The sequence below is a fragment of the Tauraco erythrolophus genome, chromosome 2 (assembly GCF_009769465.1).
Source record: "Tauraco erythrolophus isolate bTauEry1 chromosome 2, bTauEry1.pri, whole genome shotgun sequence".
Lineage (NCBI taxonomy): Eukaryota > Metazoa > Chordata > Aves > Musophagiformes > Musophagidae > Tauraco > Tauraco erythrolophus.
In genome coordinates, this window is record NC_141466.1 from 110395809 (window position 1) to 110421332 (window position 25524).

The following is a 25524-nucleotide window of genomic DNA, read 5'->3' on the forward strand; positions in this document are numbered from 1 at the left end:
AATTTTATCTAGTTGTAGCAACTTGCTGCTTTTTTTATGATTTTTTTTAAATTAGTATTTTTTTCACCGACACCTTCCGTGCGTTTTTCGATTGCAAGTCGTCCTTGCAGTCCGTTTTTTTAACTGCATTTTGTCTGCAGATCTTCCCTTTGTTTGCACACATCCCCCTTTTTCTTTTTAATTTTTTTTCCCCCTTGTTGTTGTTCGTTGTTAAAGTCACTCTTTTTTTGGGGGGCGCTGTATTTAAACGCTTAAAATGCACTGCTATCTCCTGAGCGTGTTTCTCACCGTGGATCTGGCCACCGTGGCTTTCAGCCTGTCTACCTGCAGCACCCTCGACATGGATCAGTTTATGCGCAAGAGGATCGAGGCGATCCGGGGGCAGATCTTGAGCAAACTGAAGCTCACCAGCCCCCCGGACGAGTACCCCGAGCCCGAGGAGGTGCCCCCGGAGGTCATCTCCATCTACAACAGCACCAGGGACCTGCTGCAAGAGAAAGCCAACCACAGAGCCGCCACTTGCGAAAAGGAGAGGAGCGATGAGGAGTATTACGCCAAAGAAGTTTACAAAATAGACATGCAGCCTTTTTACCCCGAAAGTAAGTCCTCTTGTGTTTGTGCGTGTGCGTGTGATTTCGCCCCCGAGGCTTGGCAGTGCCCAGCACCTTCGAATACCAGCCCCCTGCATTGTAATCTGCCGCCTTTGCTCGTTTTCCTCTTATCCTCAGCATCTCTTATACGTGGTGGCTTCTAGGGTTTCGTTTTAAGTGGCAGGGTATACATATGCCTGGGCGGGTGGGTTGGGGGGCTCAGCTGTGCCCCCAGACTCGTGAGGTTTCAAATCCCCTTTGAAGTCACCCAGGAGTCCCTAAAGGTGCCTCTACTTTCCCCCACTGTGTACCTGGGCAAAGCTCCCCCCACCCAGGATCACACTCCCTCCCCAGTACTGGGCTTAGCTGCCCTGCAGCCCCGTGGGCAGCCTCCAAAAAGAGCCAATATCTTTCCACTGCCGTTGTTTCCCTTGGAGTGTCTGGATTGGGCAGATTTCCATCTCTCCATAACTGAAAAGAAAAGGAGGTCTTTAAAAAAAAAAAAAAAATAGTCACCGGCTGCTCTTCTGTCTGCGCCCCTCCAGAACATCGTTGCGCAGACCGCTGTTCAGATTGGTGCTCGGAGAGTACAGAGGCAGAGACATCCTCTCTCCTCTTCCTGCTTTGACTAAGCTCCCTTTGCAGTTCATGGGCACTTTCATTTCAGGTACAGAAAAAGTTTTCTCTTCTGGGTAGCCTCGGTTCTTGGAACCTGCCTCAGCCCGTCTGCCTTTTGCTGTTTTTAACGACCTTCTGGTGATCCATGCCACGTTTTACACACGCACACACACAAAAAAAAAAAAAGTACAAATGCTCTGTGCTGACTGAATCCACTTAGAATGATTAATAATCATAACGACGTGGCTTTTTGTTTTGGTAGTGAAGTTTAAGTGTATAGAAAAAAAAAAGAAAGGAAAAGCACCACACTCCCTTAAAAGAATCTAGATCATCATCATACCGAGGAAACTGAAATACCAGAAGCAGAAAATAACTTCACCGTTCGCGTATCCAAAACCTAGTCCCTACTCTTTTCATGTTGCTTGCGTTTCTCTGTCTTCCCTCCCCTGCCACTTGATGCCCTATATACTTGCTGTCTGCACATACCTCTTGCTTAAATAGATAATGCAGCCATCTTAGTAACTTTATCCTAGAGTTTCTAATTGCATTTTCCTCTTATTTATTTTTGGTTTAGCAAGTTGTAGCTTTGGGGCTTGCTCCGTCTTGCATGTGATAGTCCTAGGATGCCAGCCAAGGTATCTGAACCCCACGCTCGGTGCAGCTGCCTCCCTCTCTTCCTTTATTCTGAAATGACAGCATCAGGTACAGGCCATCCTGGCACTCAGAGCCATTTTATTATTGTAATTATGGCACCATTCATAACAGCCATGATAAATACACTCCACCCTTGTTACCCTCAGGGAAGAAATAATTTTTTTTTAAAAAAAATAATGTATCTTTGGAGCCAAGTGGATACGAGCAAAGAGGTTCAGTGTAATTCATAGCAGTAGTGAGAACACAGAAATCCTGCTGTAGTATTTTGCTGATGTTTTTGATGGAAGTCAGCACCAGAGCCATCAGGTCATGCCCTGAGCAGAGGATTGAGGACCTATGGGGAAAGGTTAGGAAGACCCATAGCACTGCCTTGGCTTGGGGAGTTACAACAGAGAGTCTGAGAATTGTAAAATGCGTCTGTCCCGAGCACGTCTGTCTTTTTTCCTCTCGTGAGCAAACTACAAAGAACCGATAGTCCAAAATGCAGCCGCGTACTTTGCAGAAAATTAAAATATCTGTGTTGTGTGACTTGGATGGTGTTGACAAAAGAGGATCTATTTTTAAAGTGTTGTCAGAGGCCAGATTCGTACTGAAGTATCGATAGAGGTTTTGGAAGAGCAAAGGAGATTGCAGGTATCTACCAACAGAGTGCATCAGACGTTTGGGATCGGAGGGCGGGTGAGCAGCAGATCCAGTACTACTGTGCGAGAGCTGTCGCTAACATCAGAGTAAGTAGGTTAACTGTTTTTCCACTGCTCTCTAGTTATGCTGGATGGAGCGAACCTTTCCAAAAACGACAGAAAGGAAGAAATCGCTCCACCATATTTTAAAGGAAGAAATTGAAAGTGCAGCTCTGGCAGCCGCTGCGGCCGGCCGCTCTCTCCCAGACGTCTCGGAGTGAATTTTTTTAACTCTAGAGTTTCTGCTGCGTCGGAGGGAGGCAGGAGAGAGAAGGGGATCGGCGTGAACGTGCTGGAGGTCAAAAGCTGCTGGGAGGAAGGCATGGGAAAGATCGGTGGTTCAGTTTTTACCACGAGCTGCTAGCATTCAGTAACTGACTACAACCCAAGTATTACAAATATGCTCTAATTATACTCGTAGTCAGCAATATATCACTACAGATCGCTGATAGGTCTTTGTGGGGCATTTTGTAAAGTTCAGACTAAATATTTTTAGCAATGAGGAGATTTAAAAGGAAAACTATAAGAGATATTGTATATACCCTGAGGCATATTTCGTCTTAAATATTATCCTTGGCCAACTGTACTGTATAAATACAGTAAATATGAATAGAACTGGCAAGATGCCAATCTCCTGGGATGAATTTTAGTCAAGAAGGTATTTATGGGATATAAATAATACTGTGTCAACATTTAAAGAAGGGATCTGATTAGTTTTGAATTTATTCATATTAATCTTTTCACATGCTGTTAGTTTAAGGCTCAAAGTAAAGTTATGCTAAGGTTTACTGATAGTTTGCGCTGAGGAAGTAAGGGGGCATCTGGCATCTGGCTTGACAGTCCACTTGAGGTTAAAGACGCGTCAGGTCAGAATATATGTGGAAATTCAGCGAGTTGAGGACTGCTGGACCCAAAACCAACAGAAGTGAAAAGTAGTGATGGAAAAAAAATACTACAAAGAGGTTCGGAAAAACCAAAAACCTTTTGTCTGTCAAACGTGCCTGCCTGCGTTGTGCTCGTGACAGCGTGGATTAGATACTGGAAGTTTGAATCTCTCCTAAGTCCACTTGGCAGTCAGAAATCGAGTTGTTTTACGAAGCGGTTTAAGGAGGGAGGTGGGATATGGAAGCTGAGTGCAACATCAGAGGGAGTTCTTGCGCGTTCTGCGCCTAGGTGAAGTTACCTGAGTAGGTGCTTAATGCTGATTTCTGTGAAAGCTGGAACACATTAGAAATTTATTACTTACCAGTTTTTCATTGATTATCTAGGGCCTGATACTTAAGTCGGTTATTTATTTGAGGCTGGGTGATAATCACCTTTGCTCTGATAATAGCAGAAATTTAGTGGCAGCACAGTTAAGCAGTGTGAATTGTAATGCTAAGGCGTAACTTGGGTACTCGAGAAAAACAGGCAGCACGTGTCTGCGGCGGCTGGGGCCCGATTCTGTCATCTTCATTCATGGCAATTTGGATCACAGTCAGTGAGCTGGTCAGTACTGGTGGCTTAAGGCTAACGTGGGTTAGTTTTTTAAGCTTTTTGCATTCTTGGAGATAGGTCTGTAAGTACTCAGTAGCCTAAGAAATCACATTTTTTCTGGGTTTTGGCCTGGTTTTACATTAATTTTAGACTAGTTTAATATGAAGGAGCCTGCGCTGGGTGGTAGGATTAGTCTTCTCAGGAGCTCCGTACCATGAATATTGCTTTACATAGACCGTCGTTCTGCTGAATATTCGCCTCATGAAAGACAACATTATAAACTGGCTGGGCACAATGACATGATTTTACTTTATCAACAAGGACTCGATTTACCAGCAATTATACGTATGTGGGCTCCTTGTCTTCAGAGTCCCAGAATCGCTCGAGCAGGAGCGGCCGTGCTCCGTGTCTGCCGGCACTGACTGCATCATTACCACGATGTTAACAACTACGGCGGCACGGCTCGCGTGTGTTTGCATTTAGCAGAACACAGAACTTAATCTTTCAGGATTTCCTATGTTGTTAATGATACAGTTAATGGAAACAGTCTTCAGAAGGAATACCTTATTTTAAAACCTTCTAGCTGTGCTGGCCCTATGGTCGTGCTCTGGAGCACCTCTTGTAGGAGGTGTTTGCCAGGCTTTCTCTCCAGTTGGAGGAGGGGACCTGAAGCAATGCGAAGGCTTCCCCAAGGAGTGACAGGGAAGCAACAGTGCCTTGCTCCTTGTTCATGAATGTCACTTACTGCATCTTCCTAGGTGGTGATGAAGAAAGTCAGGAAATTGCAAATGGCTTTAAAAAGGGGCAGGGTAATTTTCTGGACGGTAGTCCTCTACATGTTGAGAGGGATAATAAAAAAAGTGCTCTGGTGCACTAACCAAAGGCAGGTGATATCAAAGAGAGCTCTCCTCTTCCACTCCCACTGCTGTGGAGCAGGTGCTGGGGTGCACCATGTGCATCTCCTGCCTGCCTTCTGAATCACCAATGACTTGTTTTAAGCGAGGTGCTAAGCTGGGAGATGAGGAGGTCCACAAGCCAGTCTGGCAAGGTATGTGGTCTTTATGTTTTTTTTCAGAAGATGAAGCCTACAGAAAAGCAAAACGCCCATGACCCCCCTTTTAACACTGCAAGGTCAGAAGACCTGCAAGACAGAAATGTAGGGCTGTATTCCCAAGTCCTGTCTGTAACCCACCTTGAGTTTATCTCTGGTTGTCTGTTTTAAAGAGCCACTTTCACTCTGATTTGGTGTGTGTAAAGGTTGGATGTGCATCCCTGCCCCTGCCACTCCCCACCCCCCAGCCCATTGGCAGTGTGAATGTTTTACAGTCCCAGAGACCTATCTGGAAATTTGTCCTTGTCTTCTGCTTGTGACTGAAGGTGTGCAGGGATTGCCCAGAGCTCATGCCGCTCTTGCTGGCTCTGCTTCGTTGCAGGGCTGGGTGTGGGTAGGTGATGGTGCAAAGAAAACAGAGTGTCATCTTCACTAGTTGCTGGTTTTAGCTTTGCTCATCCTTGGTGCACTGCGTGAGAACAGTAGTGGTCATTGGGATGGCTGTGTTACTTGGAAGTTACTACTTCCAGCGTTTTGCTGTCAGCTTGAGATTCCTGCCCGCACCAAACCTGAGCAAAAAGAGGAATGAGAATTCCTGTCTGTCAGAGCTTCTTCAGCACGGTTCCAAAACATGCGTGGAGCTTCACACACGTGAATGGACTAATTAACATTAAGGCTCTGTGTATGGCTAATTAGCTTCCTGAATTGGGGCCCTGTTTATGGTGCATTTGCAGAGATGAACAAAGCCAGACAGTTCAAATCCCTCTCACTGCGCTGAAATCTGTCATTTGGGCATCAGAGCCCAGTGAGAAGGAAATGCTTTACAGGAATTTTTAGAGAGGAAAAAAGAGACTCTTCAGTAGTCCTGTGATCCTGAAGAAGGCTGACACTGTTGGGCAGCTGCTTTCATCTGCCTTTGCATTGTCTGTGCCAGACTGCTCCTGTATTACAGATAAAGAGAGGAACCCCAGGGTACAGTGACAAAACGAGTCATGAGTGAAGACACACAAATGTTTCCGTTCCTGTTGTGAAACCACATGCTGCACGTTTTCAAGCAGGCAGCTTTTAGCTTGAGGATGATAACGCTCCCCAGGTATTATTTAATGTAATACTGTGTTACGGATGTTTCTGCTGATTTGTTTAGACTGAAAAGTTTGTTTTAGTCCGTTGTTTAGGGAAAGTTTGTGTCTTGCCTTCAACTACAGGCTGTTGCTTGTTTCCCTTTCAATCTGTCATGTGGTGCCTAGCTCCAGCATCTAGTAGTCTATCTGAAGCAGCTATGTTTCTTCTTAAAACAACTCCTCCACGCTTGTCCTCACTGTCCTTGCTGCTGTTAAGTGATTGCAGCAGGTCACCCAACTGTACAGGACATACAGCTGCAAGGTGTAGAGGAGAAACTCTGTCTGTGACAAGAGAATGAAGAGTTGAAAAAAAACTTGGTGTGAAGGGTTGCCGTTTTATCTCCTTCCAGTGTGACCAGTTGTTTTTGAATTTATGAATGACTCATGAGCCTGTTTAGTGCTGTGGCTCTCTTAGCTCGAATGGCACAGGATCAGCCCTGGAGAAATGAAGTGCTAGACCTGGCTTCGTTAGACTTGTCTGGTGAGTAGGCTTTTACATGTTTTTGGTGCTCTGCAGGTTGGTCCAGAGTAGAGAAGTTGCCTCGTTGGTTAGCATAGTGTTCTCTAAACCAGCCGGGCTTTGCAAAGGGAACCGCATGGCAGTTCATGCTTGCTGCTTGGAAAGGTCCGGGCTCCTTGAGGAGGTCAGGTGGGATGAGTTTAGGCAGCAGTGCTGAGAAAGCAGCTGCTGGTTCACTGTGGAAAGACAGGCTCCACTGAAATACATCTTGTGTTGCTGTTTGGGTTCTCTGGCATCCACGTTTGGTTTCCAGGAGATGCTAGACCTCGCAGGTGTCCGTGCAGCAGATTTATGGCTGAGAGTGTGGAGAGGATCTTTAGAACATCTATCCCTCTTTCAGATTTTAATTTGGACAATGAGAGAGAGTTCCTTTTAATTTCATATGTGATGCTCTTTGACATATTCGGGTTCTTCACTGTAGAGCTGAGATTTTTCCCACTGAAACCCACTAAGGGCAGGAGCCTCTTTTTGTTGTTACGTAAGACCTAGCAAAGTGTGATGCCGACTTCAGGTTATTATAAATAAATGTGTAAAGTATAAATTATAAGTTCACCTCATAGCTAATAGTGCTTTGAGCTGGAGGTTGGACTAAGTGTCTCTTCCACCATGAATTAACCAGTGATCCTTGTAATACTACATTTTAATACAAGAAAAACAATGCATTGTGTTTCAACTTCCGTAGGGTGATCTTGATTCAGGTGTCACCACGTTTCTAAAGATGTGTTGTTTTCTGTCAATCTTGGATTTGTCCCTGTGTTGTAGCTTTCTTGCACCAAAATGTTAACTGTTCCTCTCTCCCTCTGCACTCATTTTTCTTTTACTTTTCTTATGTGAATATTGCTTTTCAAATAAGCATCATAGGTAGCATGAAAATAGACCGCTGTATTACACTTCAACAAAAGCTGTGGCATTGTTTTACGCGAACTGAGGCGGTGGGGGGAAGGGAAATGTTGTGATACTGACCTTTCACTTTGCTTGTTTGGCTCCTTCCCACCATATCTAACCCACACTGCGCTGACAAATACCGCATCTGTCTTGACAGGCGAGTTCACAAATAGCCATTCATTCATAACTTGGAGCTGCTGTAAGACTCCTTATGGGTTGCTTAGCCTGACGGTTGTGCATTTGAGCAGACACTTTGAAGAAAAGACTTTGCAGAATGACTGTAAGTTCAGTCTGACTTTGTGAAAACTAAGAGGGAGGTCTTGCGTGAAAGAGGATACTGTACTTAAGTATATGTGTGCGTGTGTGCATGCGTGCACTCACGCGCGTGCATATATTTAAGAGCATTAAAACATCTGTTGTTGCCAGAGCCCAAGTTGGAATGTTCTGGGAAGGATAATTTAATTTTTAGGTTCTGGATTCATTTCAGTGATGGTAATTTCAACACTTCCTGGGGAGAGTCTATCAGTGGTTATGTGCATCAAATGCAGCAGTAAATCTATCATTCTTTCCATTTTAGTTTTTCAGGCTTACAACTTCGTTATTTTTCCCTGTTTGGCTGGTGTTAGTATCCAATGTTTTCCCTGGCTTCATCTCTTTTAAACCCCTGCCTTGAATTTTAAAAGGTGAGCTAAGCCTGTTGAAGTTCCTTCTCTTACTTGTTTTTGTTTACATATAGCATTTGCAATTCAGCAGCTAGCTCAGCTGAAATAGTGATGGTAACATATCTTTACCATAGTGATGATTGAAAGATAGGAATCAGAACATGTTAGTTTTCATTCCTTGGGGTGGAAAAAAAATCCACCCACAAAAAACCCCAGCCCTGTGGGTGGACTTTGTACTGAGGAGGCTCAAAAACTAGTAGATCTTAGCAGCACTGACTCTTTTGAAGTGGTTAGAGTACCTAGCAATCCCATACTTGATGAAGGCTTCTGCACAATAGTACTTACTAATCCTGAGTCCACAGTTGTGTTTACAGATGATCTCCAATACCCCAAATTGAACAGAGAGTAGCCCTTGCTTATTTGAGTAGGCATGGTCCAATATGTATAAAATGACTTTTTTTTGACTTTGGGCGAACAGTCATAAAGATCTTCTCTAGGACTGACAAGATGTACACTAGGAAGACCACCTGCAGAACCTTCCATCTTCCAAGTGATATGTGAAAACGCTGCAGCAAATTTGCTCTCTTCAGATGCAGCAGTGGGTTGAAATAATGGAAGAAGTGGCTGGCAGGCACAGCATGGTCAGGGTCTGGCATTTACCGGAGCCTGTGGCAGGTTGTTGCCTCCTTGTCTCACCTCTGCTTGGTCCCAGGAGTGGCCCAGGTTAGCAAAGCTGAGAGACGTCGCTGCTTCTCCATGAACGTGACGATGCAGAGGCAGCTCTGCCCTTTGCATCGCAGTTCCTGGCCTTCATGCTTCGAGGGTTTGACACAGGAATCGATCCAGTTGACTGGATAATACCAAAACAGAGCACTTAATGAATACCTAGTAAGCAAAAAATTTATGGATACCAGGAGTCAGGTCCAGTGACACATGCAGTAGTGGCAGTTCATTTCTTCATCCAGATGCCTACAGGGTGTATAGGGGATGTTTGCCCTCGGGGAAGGATAAGTGATATACTGTGTTCTCCAACGCGACAGGATGTTTTAAACTGCCTGGAGATGTTTTGGATCCATGCAGATCCTTGGTGTTCTCATTCTCGCCCCATCTCTGAGAGGTCCAGCCCAGTTTTCTTGGCTGTTGTAGTTGGCTCTGGGCCTTCCTGGCAGAGCAAGGGCTGTATATGTCTTGTGCCAATCACTGCTCTATACTCACGTTTTTCCTGATGCACACTTTGGAAGTGGAGTAGCCACATTTCAACATAGAGGTACGCTGAAAGATGTCTGTACGTTTCATTTGTTGTGCTTGTTGCGTGTTTACCTAGTGTATAATGGCAGGCTATGGCAGCAGACATACATGCATCTTTAGGTTTGTGAGTGAGGAACAAATTCCAGCTTTCTTGAAAATAAATCTGCTGTTCTGATCTGGTGATTTGATAGGAACTGAGAGGCTCCCTGCCAGGATATATGGTTTGGAAAGCAAGGGAGCTAAGCAAGTAGCTTCGTTCCCATTAGGATGGACTTGAACAAATTGTTGGGGGTCTGAGCTTTCTCTCTCTTTGAATCTGGATTCCTCCATCTCTGCTTGCATTTCTTCCCGTGTATTTCTCTCTGTGTATTTGGAAATTTCACATTCCCCTTGCTAATCAGGGTAGAAGAGAGCCCCAAAAGTATCTAGAAAAAGAGATCTTTATAAAGGTGGCCAGAGACTGAGTTACAACAATATCATGTGTCTGAAGGAACTTACCTCCTTCCAAGTTGGAGTCCTATTATTTACCCACTTTATTGGGAGACTTAATTTTCTCTGGCTGGAAGTGTATTTGTTGAGGTAGAGTCTGGAAAGGAATCTGCCTCATGCACACTTGCCACAAGGCCAGCTATACATGTGATACAGTCAGACCTTTCCATTTTTCTGCCTTTTGAGAGTACGTTCCCCAGACTAAGGGCCCTTGTCCAAAGCCTGCTGAAAACACTGGAAGTCTTTCCATTGACTGCAAAAGTCTTTGGATCAGGTATTAAGTGCCACTCCTTTGTTTCAGGGAATGTCCGCATCTTCAAGATATATTAGGACGTGTTACTGTAATGTAGTGCTTTCCCTTTTATTGAGTTGCCACTGGAGATGTTCTTCAGCATAAGGCTTTGCAAAAAAAAAGAGTCACCTTTAAAAATAAACACCTTAGTAGCTTATTGATAGAGGTGTTTGATGGCAGATGTCATCTGGGAACAGCATATGGCAGCAATATGGCAAGAATTGCAGAATGCAGAGAAAGAAGCATGAGTTCATGTCCTGTACTTCTTAGGTATTCCACACTTGCCCATGTCTAAAATAAATGACCATCTGACTGCAAAGGTCTTGGCAAATAAACATGCCATAATATATCTCCATCATCCTCCCTACAGCAAGTTTTTGTCTAGAAGCTCATTGCTCCACATCCAGGGGCTTCTTATAAACACCTGCAAAATCAGACCTCAGTGCCCAGAGCAGGGAAGAATCCAAAGGCTGTGAATAAGAACGTGGCAAATCCCTGTGCAGTGGACTGTAAAGAAAGGTCAGGGCTAAGCTAACAAGGTGTTTTTACGTTATCAATAAAATCTTAAAAGTCAGTTCTGAATAGAGCTGGAGCCAGGAGAACAACTTCTGAAAGTCAATTTGCTGCATGATATATGCTGAGTTTACAAGCTGGAAAGCCAAGTAGTTTGGGAACAGGATCTGTGCTTACAGCATGAAGGTGCATGTGATTTTACATAAAGCCTCTCTGACTTGATATGTCTCAAAGTGGCTCTCGAAATAATGAGTGAACTTTTGAGGTACATTTTTTGCATGGATGAAAAGTTGGAGCAATTTAATTTGAGTCAGTAAAGCCACTCCAGATTTTTCCTTGTGGTGTTGAAACGGGTCTCTGGGCAGTGATTGTTTAGGCAAGCAGAACAGTCATTGTGGCCGGGGTTTTAAGCAGCACCTAAAGGAGTGATTCCTTTGTGGCCTTTGAGAATCCCAGCCTTTTATTCAGATGATGCCTGAGTCAGGTAAATCTGCTTTGCTGATTAGAAATGTCCTGAATGCTGTTTTGTATCGTGTTTGTACTCCTACTATTTACCTTTCAAAGCTCGGGAGGACTCAACATTTACCATAGGTTGTTGGAGTTCTGTTTGTTTGTGTTTTAAAAAAGAAAAGAAAAAAGCTTTGCTTATATGTTATCTGTCTGGTACTTCCTATGTCTTGTTGGGACGAGATTTGATCCCAAGCTGTTTGATGCAGGATATGAAAGCAAAGGACTCAGTTCTTGTTTAATCTAAGGCAGTATTACAATGTCACAAGAGTACAGAGTGCCTTAATGTAATGACAGCCAGACCTGCAGGCAGGTTTCCGATTGAATATAAATGTTGCCTTAACAGCTGAAGGAGATGCTACTCATCGCAGCAGGGATGAGACGTTCTTCTCAGGGTATAACGTTCCAGGTCTGTTCACACTCGTAGCTAATGACTAGTCAATACCATACTGTATTTTAGAAAGACCGAGACTGACATTGCTCTAGGAGACTTTGAGTTTTGGTAGAACAGACACCTACAGATGAAAAAAAGCTGGAAGCCATCATGACGGTCTTCTGGTCTCCCTGCGTGCCTGTTCCACGCTATGAAGTTTTGCTGAATTAATTCCTTTTTGAAAGAGAGTTTACACCACCCTTGGTAAATTATTCCAGTGATTAATTACATGCACTAGAAACAAGCGTATCTGTGTTTTGGGTTGTTCAGCTTCAAACTCTAGCATTTGGATCTGGTTTAAACCTTCACTTGCTATTTTGAACACCGGTTATCAAATTTGTGGGTGTTGTGTAGACACCTGCAGGAGAAGGAGGTTTTGCAGACAGGAACTGATCTGGCTGAGGGCAAGCTGGCGTGGCTGCTGGAAGACCCTGCAGTGATGCAGCCAGGAGCTCAGCATGGGCTGCTTTACCCGACTTTGAGCGTGTTTCGGATCCATAGATTGTGATCAAGCCACAGCTCTTTCAAGTTTAATATACTGTTCTCATTGAGATACTTACTAGCCTTGTCAGTTACTGTCACAGTTTCCCTCTGAAACTCCTCTACTTTATTTATATACTGCTCAGATTGTGGACAACAGTATTGGACATAGTATTTCAACAGTGCCTGTGCCTTTATCATGTACCTGCCTTTTGCAGACTCTGCTATAATTCAGTATTACACAGTTTATGCAGCTAATTTCAGCAATAACTTTGCCAGGAGCTCTGCAAGGAGAAGTGAAAATTCACACTTGGGTAATTATCCACCAGGGTGTCCCCTCCCTCCCCAAGTCCTTTCCAGAGGTGATGATTCTCAGGATGGAGTCCCCTACTCTGTAAGTATGGTCTAGATTCTCTGTCCTAGAGTTGCATTTCCATGTTGATTCTACTGACATTTACATCTTGATAATTCAAGATTCAAGTCACTGTATTCGTGAATGCGTCTTCTTAATTATTTGTCACATCCGTATCGTTATTTCATCTGCAGTTGGTTAATAAGGGTTTAGTTTCCTTCTAGGTGATGGATAAAAATATCAGATAGTAGAGTGCAATAGAATGAGCCTTATGGGACCTTTCTAGAAGCTTGTCTCTCAATAACGTTTTCCTGCCTACCATTGTATTTTGAGTCTCATAAAAACGCAAACCTTTGATTCATTTACTGCCTGGCCATGTTGGTGTCCTGTTGTTCCTGTTTCCTAATGAAATCATTATGTAGCACCAGCTTAAATGTCTTGCAGCTACTCAAGTACATTATATTAAAACAGTTGTCTTACTAACAGGACTACCAGTCTCACTAAGATCCTGGACCAGTGGGATCTGTTTTTCTTGAGCTGATGTTGATTATACTCCCTTAGTTCCTCTGAGCTCATTCTCGTTCCTGCACTTTGCATATTTTTTCTGGGATCAGTACAAGGCTGACTGTTTATGTGAGGTAGTGTGGGTTGCCCTGTTCAGGCATTGCATATTGCAAATATGTTCTGCCTCAAAATCCTTAAGATGTTTTCCAGTGTTTGGGATTTATTGAAAGACAGTTTTATTAATTTAGATAGTTCCTTGGGCAGCTCTTTAAAAAGTCTTGATACAAGTTATCTGGTCATCCTTGGTTTACAACGTCGGATTGTAGTAACTATTGTTTTAAGACCTTCTGTGTTGCTGCTGGAATTAGAAAAAAAAAAGTCATGTTTTCATCTCATGATTGCCTGGCTTTCTTATCTACAGAAGTATATTCCATATATCTGTATTATTATTTCAACAGTTTTTATCTTGTAATGGATGAACATCACTGTTAAGCTTCCTTAGTACTTAAGTAAATCTCATCTTTTAAGTTTCTTGGCCATGAAGCTGGTACGCCTGTTTGATTTTTCTTATCTGTTATCTGCAGTTCTTATTTTCTGATGTATAGTACTTCTTAGCAGCTATTACTTTTACTTTTAGTTGTAATATGTAGTTGCATTTTTAAATTTTGTCTTTATCTTCTTATAGTTGCATTTGGTTTCTGTTACAGACAGTTTTCTGACCTGAGTGGTCTTATTCGTTGATTGTGGAACTGTGTCGTTTCCAGCAAACTAAGTATATGTCTGTTATCCTTTCCGGTTTTCTCTGTAAACACTTCTGTCCAATTAATTCAGTCCATCATTGTATTCATCTTTGTGTGGCTGTCTCCTTCATGACACTAAACCTGAATGTGTGCGGTTCTTTGGGACTTTTTTGATTTTGTGCAGAACGTGAGATGATCACTTCTACCTAAGCTATGAATCCTTCCATCGCATCCGGATAACCAAACAAAGCACCTCAGTTCCATCTTCAAAGTAAACCAGTACCTACATCTGGCTCCTTAAAGGTGCTTAATTGTTGACGTGCCAGGGGCGTAAAATAAGGGGTCTCTAAAAACCAGCTGATCACAGAGTCGTATCTCAGCAGGAACCAGATACAAAGGGGTGGCTCGATGGAGTTGATTGCCCTTGTGCTGATGGGAGCACTGCCACCCACAGCTCCTAACTACAGAGGAGGAAGTAGGTGGTGATGGGTTATCTAGTGCTCGTACAGTTGGCAACTGTTCCCTCAGAGAAGCAAGGGGCCAGACACTCCAGCTGTGAGGTTAGTTCTGTTGCCAGCAACCATAATTTTGGAAGGCAAATAATGTTTTTGGGTTTCTTTTCCACATTCAATAGCACAAGGCATGGGAGACGTCCAGGTCAATGCCTTGGTGACTCCATGTTGCACAGTAGTTAGCGGAGGTGTTCTTCCTGCTCCATGCAGACGTCTGACCCCTTAACTTATAAAGAAATTTCCCTCGTGTTAAAAATAGTGTAGAGGGCACGATAGACCACAACTCATTCTAGTAATTAGGACCTAGTAAAAGGACCTCGGAATTAGGAGTATCTGTGCTTAAATAATAAGAGTCGACACTTGCATTGAGTCCACCCTCTTTACACTTCACTGGAGCTAATTCCAGGAAGTATCTTCTGGGAACAATCTGGTTTTGACAAGTTACTGTATAAAAGAGAATGACCAGATAGTCAACATTAATCTTCTCTCTGATTTGATAGCATGATTTGGGGATAGTTGTACGTGAAGCTCAGCAGATGAGGTCCTCTAAGCTTTGTTATACTGTACTGTTTGTTCCGCAACTCCTAATCCTACCATGACCATCTCCATAGTAGTCTCTGGGCTCATTGAGCAGCCACGTTTCCCGTGCAATCCATGAAGTGTTTTAGGGATCTTCAGAAGCGAGCTACCTGGGAGCTTCCTAGGCTAGTTGGGTTGAAAAGTAGAGAAAGGAGTTGAAAGCTGAGCAGCTCCATGTGAGCAGGCAGGTATGTGTTTCCTGCATGCAGGCAGCTAGTGGCACTAACTTCTGCTGGCTGGAGGGTTTTCCCTAAGACAGGTTTATAGTCTCTACTTTTCTGTTGCTGATTTACACTGGACCAGGGTGTAAATCATTTTAATTGTAATTACTGTTTTGAAGCAGGAAAGATTGCACAAATCTAATATGGTTAAAAACTTTCACTTCCCTCTGGCTCTAACATTCATCTATTACCCACTGTCTTTATCTTAATCATTTAAAGATGTCTTGCCTGTTCTTTGAGTGTGTGAATCTTGAATTCTCTGCAACACTAAAAAAATGTATAGTTTTCTTTTGCCTTTCCTTATCCGTTACACTTTTACTTCTTGTGTAATTCCTTTTTCTTCTTTTCTTTTCTCCCCAGAGTGAAAGGGTTGGACAATCCGACCTGCTTTTCTTGAAAATGACTTGCTTTCATTTCCTCCTCCAGCCAGGGAATAGTTTGGAAAGACTGTTCTCTGGACCCTTGGCCGAGCAGGAGCAGGCAGCCAGCTGCGCCGCTTGCCAGGGGAACAGGAGCGCTTCCTGGCAGAGGTGGGGCGAGAGGAACAGAGCCTGTGCCGTGGGACTCGCTTTCATCTCCTCCACTCTCTGCAAGGCAGTCCTGAAATTTCCTGACCGCTTTTAAATCTTCCAGTTAGAATAGCTGAGCAGTGAGGCCCACTCATTTCTTACAAAAAAAAAAAAAGAAAAAAAAAGAGAGAGAGAGAGCAACTTGCCTTTATAAAACTTGCCTTTATAAATAGCAATAGATTAAAAATACTAATCTGTGCTGAGCAATCCACTGTGTGTGATTTTGAATACCCAGTAAGGGAAGCTGGGTGCTCCCATGTGCCTGGCCACTGTCACTATCACCTCGTATGAATCCCCTTATGAATCCCCTTTTTATATAATCGTCCACACATGATTATTCTGTTGAGAGTAGGATCTAGGTGTATGGTTTATCCTGTTCTGTTATATTTAGCATATTTAGGGTTGGATTCATGCTGTAATGTTCCGATTCCAGTATCCTGTTTATTTTTTTTCTCTATTTCAAAGTTGTGAGTATGTTTGGGTTTGTGGGTTTGGTTTTGGAGCCCTGAGTGTTGCAGAGTACCTGAGCCCCGTTGCTGAGTTGAAGTGTTGCGCACGAGGAGTGCTTCAGCATTGCATTCTGGCTTTGGGGAGCTGCAGATAAGTTGCTGTCAGCAACACTGGAAATGCTTTACTTCGTGGATTATTCTTTGAAATGAGATTTTGCAGGCTTCCTGGTAAAACCTAACTAAACTTAATTCCTTGGTCTCCATTGTTTGGGCCTTTATCAGAAAGTCACGAGTCAGAACGCTTCTTTTTTAAGCCTCTGAGAAGAAGTTTGGAAGCATCTGTCCTCTTTCATGGTTTCATCACAGACACGTTTCAGAAGAGGTCCCTGTGTGAAAATGACTCCCGTGGAGAAGGCTTTCTGTTATTTGCCTCCAAGTCTGACACGCCTAAATCTGTCACTGTTCTCTTACGTTCTTCCTAAGGCATTTCAGAGATATCTGGAGATGCCATGGATTATCATGCCACCTTCGCAAATGATACATTTATCTCTATCTGTACTGGTTCAGCTTTTACCATGAACCTTCAGTGAAGTCAGCAAATGATGAGGGGTTCCTGGCTTGACCTGAAGTCACAACTGACAGAACCACTGGTGACAAAAGGTAACTCATCTGAGGAGCTTATTGCTACACTTGCATCAACGGTGATGGGAAACTTTAAAGCAATATCAAGCCTCAGTGCCACAATGAAACTTCTCTCATCTTCCCGTGCAGTTTTCCAAAATGGACGAAACAATTTGTTTGACATATGGAAGAGACTTTGTTTTATCTGCTTTTGTGAAAGTCTGGGTATGGCGAGATGAGCTTTATAAACTTCTGGTTTGAATTGTTCCAATCCATGCTCCTCAGGTTGGACTCAAAAATTGCCGGTGGCTGACTTGACTAAAAGCGGCCAATACCCCAAGAGCAAATACATCGCGTGTGCTGCGCAAATGGCATTTGCTCCGTCAGACTCTTTCTGGATAGAATTCATGTTTCTGACTGGAAGTTGGAAAGCCTGTGGGAGCCTGCGATCCTTCTGCCTTAGAGACTTTGCTAACCTCAAGTAAATACCAAAATACCCATCTTACTTTTAGCGTTACGAAGCAGTGGTGCCGTTTTTTGGGTACTGACAGCTAAACAGGTAGGCATGAGCACTCTTGGTTCAAGGCCATTGGCAGCTATTCTGTGTTGTTTATAATTTTTTCATTACTTTTGACAAGGAACTTTAAACTTCTATTGATGTCACCAAAAAAATCTACATGAAAGCAGTCTTGTCCTTCTATGCTGGAAAAATTGAAAAAAGAGAAGGAAGTTCACTCTGGATATTCCTTAATTTTTTTTTCTTCCCCCCTCATCTTATTGAGAGGTGCTAAGTAAAACATCCATGGGTAGGAACAGTCCAGCTGGGGAGGCTGTAACTGCCCACGTTTAGTGAGTCAGGGCTCTCCACAGCTCCTGTAACAGAGATCCTTTTCTTTGCTCCCATTCTGGTCCTGCTAGTGCATCAGCCAACTTTCACCCCATATTGCAGCTGCTGACAGAGAGGTTTTCTGCTGTGTGGAGCCAAGGTCCAACCACAATTTGTCCATGTATTTACAGGGATCGTTTCACTCCAGTAGAAGCGCAGCCAAATATTTCTTGATAGAAACATGCTGCATCCATCTAACAACACTATCCAATAGAGGCAAAGTGAAGAATGCCGTAATATTCATATTACAGTAGTTACTCAAGCCCCAGTGAGAGATCAGGACCCTGTTGCGTGAGGCGCTGTTGATCTCACAGTACTTTTCCCAACCCTACAGACCTTCTGATCTAAACTGACAAGTCAGATAATGATGCTCCGTGGTATAATCAGTTACGCTGCAAAAGGCATGTGTGCTTGAAACCAGAGACTTCCGTGTGTTCTTAAATATTTCTTCATGGGATAGTGTTCATCATCTCGCAGCTGCGCTAGCCCAGCATGCTGATCTAGGAAGTGATCGTACATGAGAAATGGAGAAACTTCATGTGTCATTCAGTGCTACTGGTGGGTTTTTTTGGTTTGGTTTGGTTTTTTTTTTTTTTTTTTTTTTTGTTTTGTTTTAGTGTTTTTTTTTTTCCCCGCAGGGCCAGACATTAATCTTGGCCTTATAGCCCCAATAACTATTATTTCTCCTCAGCAGCATGGTGAGTCTAAAAAGAGAAATTAGAGTCAAGAGGATATTTTCCCAGAAGATTACAACGGTCTTAATGGAGGTCAAACATTTGGCTTCAGCTACTGGACTGTTTCACTTTAAACTTGAAATGCACATCAGTGAAAGCAGCAAGTTCACAGTTTAGCATGAAATAATGCCAAAGACTAAGGGAAAAAAATGCATATCGTAGTAATTTTACTAAAACTTCGCCATCACTCTTCACACTGAATATAACTTCTCAAAAAATATAACAAGCAATCACAAGATAATGATTCACCAGTGGGGGAAACCACTGTACAATATAGCATCCTACTTTCGGGAATTCAAGACCAGGGATGAAGTATCAGTTATAATTATTTACTGTGTTGTTTTAAGCATGAACTTGATAGTAATACCATGTACTCATTATACCTGCGTCGTTATACATTTCAAATATCCTAGTATAAATTCCTTTGACACAAGGCTTATCTCTTTAACTTAAGGAGCTTTTATGGTTTACTAGCTAGTTGCAGGATAGTTGCAGCAGACTTCTAAGTGTATTACCAGGAAACAGAAGGCTTTGAAGAATCATTGTTAATTTTTTAAGTTAATCTGTATGTCTGTAATTAATAGCATATAGAAGTTATTCGCACAGGAAGGGTTTTAGAAGCCTGTCGCTTACTCTGGCTGCAGTGGGAGCCTTCTGTGATGGCAGCTTCAGCTCCATGCTCCCAGCAGTTACTACCTCACTGTGTACTGGACAGGGCTCTGGCTGACTGGAGGGCAGGTCTGTTGATGCTAAGTAGTGTTCATGTATTGATCTGCACCCTCTGGGACCTGACCTAATGACATACGTTCCAGAATTACTTTGTAAAAATATCTCTGATGCATGTAGGTATCAGTAGATGTATTCATAAAGCTTGTTCAGGAATGCGAGCTGTTTGCCAGGAGCCAGTTATCACAGATGAAACACGGAGCTTGAGGGACTTCAAGAGGCTGCTCCAGTGGTTCTGCATTAGAAGAGGGTGTAGACTGTATCCATGATATTCCAGATAGGTATTTGTGTAACCTTTTCTTAAAGATTTCCAGTCATCACCATAGCCCCCCTATGCAACCTGTTCTAGTGCATTATCATTATCCTTAATGTCTGAAGGTTTTTGTGATATCTAGCACAAACCTTCCTTGCAGCAGCTCAGAACTAAACATGATTTATCCATCATGGACATGAAAAATGGATTGCTCCCCTGCTTTTTGTGGCAGCTGTTTGCATACCTGAAGACTGTTTTCATATAACACTTTCAGTATTCTCTTTTGGCTAAACAACCCAAATTTGCTCATTAGTCTGTCTTTTATAGCTCTGTAGTAATCTCATTCCCCTGTAGCACCTAGTTGGGTAGATGCATCTATTTTAACTAGGAACCACTGATAACTGCTTTCTCAGGGCAGTTTTCCAGTCTTGCAGCCTACCTACTGTATTTTTTTGTCTAGACCATGTCTCCCTCATTTGCTAATGGGCATGTCAGTGTCCAAACTTACTGAAGTCAAGATAAATGTCATCTGTGGTTTCTCGTCTATTTGGAAAGCTTGTTTTCCAGTCCTGAAGGCACTTCAGGTTATTTGAACGCTAATTGCTTCTGACAAGTCCATGTGAGCTGTTACTCAACTCCTTATTTTCTTCCAGGTGCTAACAAATAGTGTTTGAATATTTTTCCACTCTTGTTCTATCTTTAATTCCTCACTACTTATTCCGCTCATGCCCCCTTTCTTTTTTTTTCTTTTTTTTATTTCTTTTTTTTAAACAGGTAGCATAGGTTGCTCTGTTCCAGCCTTCTGGTACTATGTACTTGACGCTATATTTAAAACTACTTTTTCTTATATGTGTCATTTCTACTAGAAGAAATAAGAACAGTAAAGTAGATAAGGAGTAATGTATTAATTTGTGTCAGATCTTTTGAAAAGTTTAGGTAAGTGTAGAAAAACGTGCAGGTGTCCACAGTCCTTTGCATCCAAGGCTGTGCATTAGACCTGCATTGCTTGCATATGAAAAGTAGAACGGAGAGAGGGACTGAATGCATCTGTGCCTGGATCTCTGCCTCTAATCATGGTCTGTGTCTGGGGTTTTTTACATTGTGCTGTGGCCTTTTTTCACCAACTGGTCAATTAATTGGTTTGTAGCTTGTTAGATACATGGAGAAGTGAGACAGATCTTGAGAATCCCTTCGGTCGAAATATATTGCAAACAGTGAACTTGAGTAGCTGGCTGTGTGTGAAAGTCACTTGTCAAATTTGAAGTGTCACAATCATACCTTTTTTTTTAAAAAAAAATCAATCCAAGGGTTGATTCCAATTCTGTGGTACTTTCTACTCAAGGATCTCCGCAGATGCCTACAGGAGGCTATCAAATGAGAAGAACAAAGCTCAGCTCTGACTCTGCCCATCTTGCATTATTATTGTTGTTACTTTTTTCAGATGGGATTTAGGATTTGAGGCCCTTTCAAAAAATGGAAGCTCTGAAAAGAATGGAGAAATAACTTCTAATAATTTTCTCTCAGGCTTCTATTTTGAAATAACCAAATGAATTAAGAAGTAACTTTTTCATACTCTTTTCAAGAAATCAAAACAAAGCCATATCATCTTTCTGAGTGTACAATATTGGCTAGGTTTGCTATTTCAGAGCATACTATTGATATTTATGAGAAACATAATATTCTGGGTTCTTTGGGCTTTATTTCTTTGGATAGGGACTACTCGAGTTTCATGCCAGCACGGTACCTGGCCCAGGTCTCTAGGACAGGGGTGCTTCGTCTACTCTGATTATTAGTGATTTCCAAGCATATTTTTTTTCCAGTGGCCTGCATTTGATCCCATGGATTATTTTACTTTGCACATGAGCTCATCTTTTTTACCTTTCCTCTCTCTTCCCTTTTGCTTCGAGTCTCAGTGGCTCTCCTTCTGTATCTAGGTGTCCTTCCCTCCACCCTTAGGGTAGCTGGCAAGGGAGAAGGGGGCATTATGTGTTTACAGTGCTTTAGGCAAGCCATGCCATAGTTTAACCAAAGATGTGGTTTATCGTAAGTAGGTGCTGTTCACCTAATTATTAGATTAGCACTTTGGTAACTTATTTTCCACATGAACTATATGTTCATAAACTGGACCCTTAGCTGCAAAAACTTCAAGGAGTTGTGCCCACTGCAAGGTGAAGTGCCCTGATTTATTCCAAATGAGCTGAGAGCAGAGTCTGATTCTGATGTGAATTGTGTTTCTTTTAATTCCTTTTTGAAGTCAACTGCAAAGTTTTGATTTTTATAAGTGACAAATCTGGAGGGTAGGTGTGCTATATTTAATCTCCCCAAAACTTGTTGGTGTTTCTGTGTGAGAAGTCACTGATTATTCCTTCTTTGTAGACAGTATAGTTAAAAGCTCTGCTATAGACGTGATGGGGGTAGAAGATGAGGTTGCAAAGGATCTGCCTGGCAAATGGTCTGTTTCCCCACTGCTGTTGGCATGTTCTTTTTCATTTAGTCTAGTTTTAAAGGCCAAGTAAAAAAGTTTTGGAAGTTGCCATTTGCACTACTTTTAGAGGCCATCTGCGTTATTGGTTTAAAACAGACACTTAACTGCCAGCTACAGTTGGATGAAATACGGAACCATGTCAAAACAAATCAAAAACTACACTGACTATCGCAATCTAAAAAGACGCTAATTTTTTTTTTTTTGAAGGGGCTGTTTTTTTCAATTCTTTACTTTACTCTTTCTAGTTCACTCAATTATCTTCTCAATTTTTATCATCCTGAGGCCAGGAGTGCCTAAAAAGTAATGCAGCAGTTCCATAACTTTTCTTAGTAAGCAAAGTAGACTCCAAGGTAATGATATAATTGCTCTAAAAATTGCTGTCACTTCTTGATGATTACATGTTTTGAATGTCTCTGCATGGTTGAGTTTTGACCCATTTCATTAATTTTCATATAGGTATTCAGTCTTTGTTGTCTTTCATCAGACTCTGGAGCCGCTAGATCCCCTTGCTGAGCTCTGATTGTCTCCATTTTGGCACTATCCTAATGAGAAGAGAGATGTCCAGCACTGAAAGGAAGATTATTTTTTTGTGTGACCTCAGTTAATTTCTGTAGTAAAAGACTTATTTTCACTTCCTTACAGTCTGAGAACACATAATTTTTTTTGCAGTGAGAACTATTTATCTGCCATACACTATCAACCCTTGTTGTCTTGCCATGTCCTTGCAGTTGAACCATTTTTTTTGATTATTGTCTCAGTCATTTTAATATTCGCAATTACTTCTTATTATGGTTTTCTGCCTTCTAGGTTCCAGTAATGTTTTTGTGTATGTAAAATAACCTACGGTTGTGTAAATGTGAAAATGGCAAATGTTTGTTCTTTGTTACTTGGCATGACTATAAGGGTGGTTAGCTGGTGTCCCATACTTCTCATTTGAATGTGTGATCTTGTAGTGTTATAGTGTCTGCCTATCAAATATACAAAGCCAGGAAAAAGGCATCACCTCCTCATTATAGACGTAACTCACGTGTGCAATTTGAAGACACCTTCATTGCCATTTCTGAAGTTCTATCTCTGAAATGTGGAGCTTTTCCTTTTGATAGTAGGTCAGCCTTGGGTTGGGTAGAGCTAGAATAGTCCTGAAGCATACTGTGTTTTCTGTAAATTTGTACAATATTTCACTGTCACATGTTCTTTTGTATCAGTGTTTAGGACTCTTCCTCCAGGGTATGCAACCAGTAGTTCAAACACCTAACTCAACAGCAGACTCTCTGGACAGTTCCCTCTTTCACAGCCTACTTTGCAGTGTAATGTTCCCTCTGAATGTGGTTCTTAAGAAGCTTTAAGTATCCTGTACCAGTGTCATATGACTAAAGCGGTAAAGGCTATTTCTGGAGCCCTACTCCTGTAGGCACAGGTCAGCTGAATACCTGCAAAGCCCCATCAATAGGAAGTATGACTAATAATGTATTTAGAGCAGAAAATTTAAAACTTGCTGTGAGGAGCCACCTTAGTTTTCTTGCTCCTTTGAACTAGTGTGTTTTCAAATCATTCTTTAGGTTATTTTGAGAAGCCACTGAGGAATTCCTAGTCTGTTTTGATGTTTAAGAAATGCAGACGTTGACTCTGTAATTGCTATCCATATTCATTATCACAGTCATGGTGTTGTATGATGCAATTTGTGGAGCTCTTTCACTGAATGTGATCTCTGTCTGGAGTCTGCGTTAGTTTTGGATCTTTCTGAATCATAAATGGTCAGAACATCTTTTTCTAATATTTAGTTGGATATCATCTTGTTAGTCTGAAATATATATTCTTTTGTATTTTTGGTTTCTTCGTGTGCATATATGTGTGTGTGTTTGTATGTTGCCTCTTTCTCTCGCAAATTTTGTCTCAAACGTTTCTGCATGCCCAAAAAAGCAGAAAGTAAGTTGCTTGCAAATATGAAGCCAATTTTCTTTGCAATTATTGCAAAAAATGTAAGACGAAATAGGTAAAACTTCAGGTGGAGGTAGTTGAAATTAACTGAGCAAAACCCACCATTAAAAATAGCAGGCAGAAAGTCATTGATTGTTAAGCTTGGATGTAGTTCCATTGTCTTGGCAATACTGAGGGCCCACTTATGGCGTGTGCACGTAGCCCTGTCAGGTACCTCTGCTGCAGAGCTGTCCTGCACCACCGTTTTATTATCAACACATCTCCTTCGGTGTGTGATGAAACTCCCTGATAAAACAGAATCAGAAACTCAGTATTGGTGATGTATATCTAAAAGCCAGTCCTCTGCAGATGACTCCGAAGCAGGTGGCCTCCCTCAGAGTGACTGATAATCGTAGCGTCTTGGGGAAAGATGTTTATCTTGTGCTTTGGAAATTCCAGCTGGATCCATCTAGCTGTTTTATTTGGACACAGGAAAACTAGTCTAGCCCTGTAAACCTGAACACTCAGCTATGAATAGCACAGACAAGAACCGAGTGCCCGCTATGGTATGGACTTGTGCCATTTCCTCATGTGTTAACCTGTCAAGAGGAGGTGCTGCACTATAAAATAGCAGTCATAGAATCATAGAATGGTTAGGGTTGGAAGGGACCTCAAACATCATCTAGTTCCAACCCCCCTGCCATGGGCAGGGAAACCCTCCACTACACCAGGTTGCCCAAAGCCTCATCCAACCTGTCCTTGAACACCTCCAGGGATGGAGCATCCACAGCTTCTCTGGGCAACCTGTTCCAGTTCCTCACCACCCTCAATGTAAAGAATTTCTTTCTTATATCTAACCTAAATCTGCCCTCTTTCAGTTTAAAGCCATTGCCCCTTGTCCTATAACGACACACCCTTGTAAAAAGTCCCTCTCCAGCTTTCCTGTAGGCCCCCTTTAGGTACTGGAAAGCTGCTATAAGATCAGCCCGGAGCCTTCTCTTCTCCAGGCTGAACAGCCCCAACTCTCTCAGCCTGTCTTCATAGCAGAGGTGCTCCAGTCCTTGGATCATCTTCGTGGCCCTCCTCTGGACTCGTTCCAGTAGCTCCATGTCCTTCTTGTGTTGGGGACTCCAGAGCTGAATGCAGTATTCCAGGTGGGGTCTCATGAGAGCAGAGTAGAGGGGCAGAATCACCTCCCTCGACCTGCTGGCCATGCTCCTTTTGATACAGCCCAGGATACAGTTGGCTTTCTGGGCTGCCAGTGCACATTGCCGGCTCATGTTGAGCTTCTCATCCACCAGCACTCCCAAGTCCTTTTCCTCAGGGCTGCTCCCAATCTATTCTCTGCCCAGCCTGTACTTGTGCTTGGGATTGCCCCAACCCACGTGTAGGACCTTGCTCTTGGCCTTCATGAGGTTCTCACAGGCCCATCTCTCCAGCCTGTCAAGGTCCCTCTGGATGGCATCCCTTCCCTCCAGCGTGTCCACAACACCACACAACTTGGTGTCATCTGCAAACTTGCTGAGGGTGCACTCGATCCCACTGTCCATGTATCCAACAAAGATGTTAAAGTCGAGTGTCTGTAATGTCCTGTGTTACCTTGTGTGTTGCGAAAAGAGAGTGCATACCTGCGGCGGCAGCCGTCACGGTGAACTGTACCGGTCTCTGTTTGTTCTCTTTATTTTCCAACTCTCCTCTTCCGTTCCAGACACTGGAAGGTTAAAATATTAAAAGTGCATATATTGTAACAAAAAACT

At 42.6% G+C, this 25524-nt stretch overlaps 1 protein-coding gene across 1 annotated transcript in view; it reads left to right on the top strand.

The window, feature by feature from the left end:
• The first annotated feature begins 256 nt into the window (after positions 1-256).
• The window catches only part of TGFB2 (transforming growth factor beta 2), a 65351-nt gene continuing 40083 nt past the window's right edge, over positions 257-25524 (top strand). Inside the window, exon 1 of the mRNA XM_086629509.1 lies at positions 257-599. Within this exon, the coding sequence (XP_086485635.1) occupies positions 257-599 (343 nt within the window). The remainder of the gene's footprint in view (positions 600-25524) is intronic.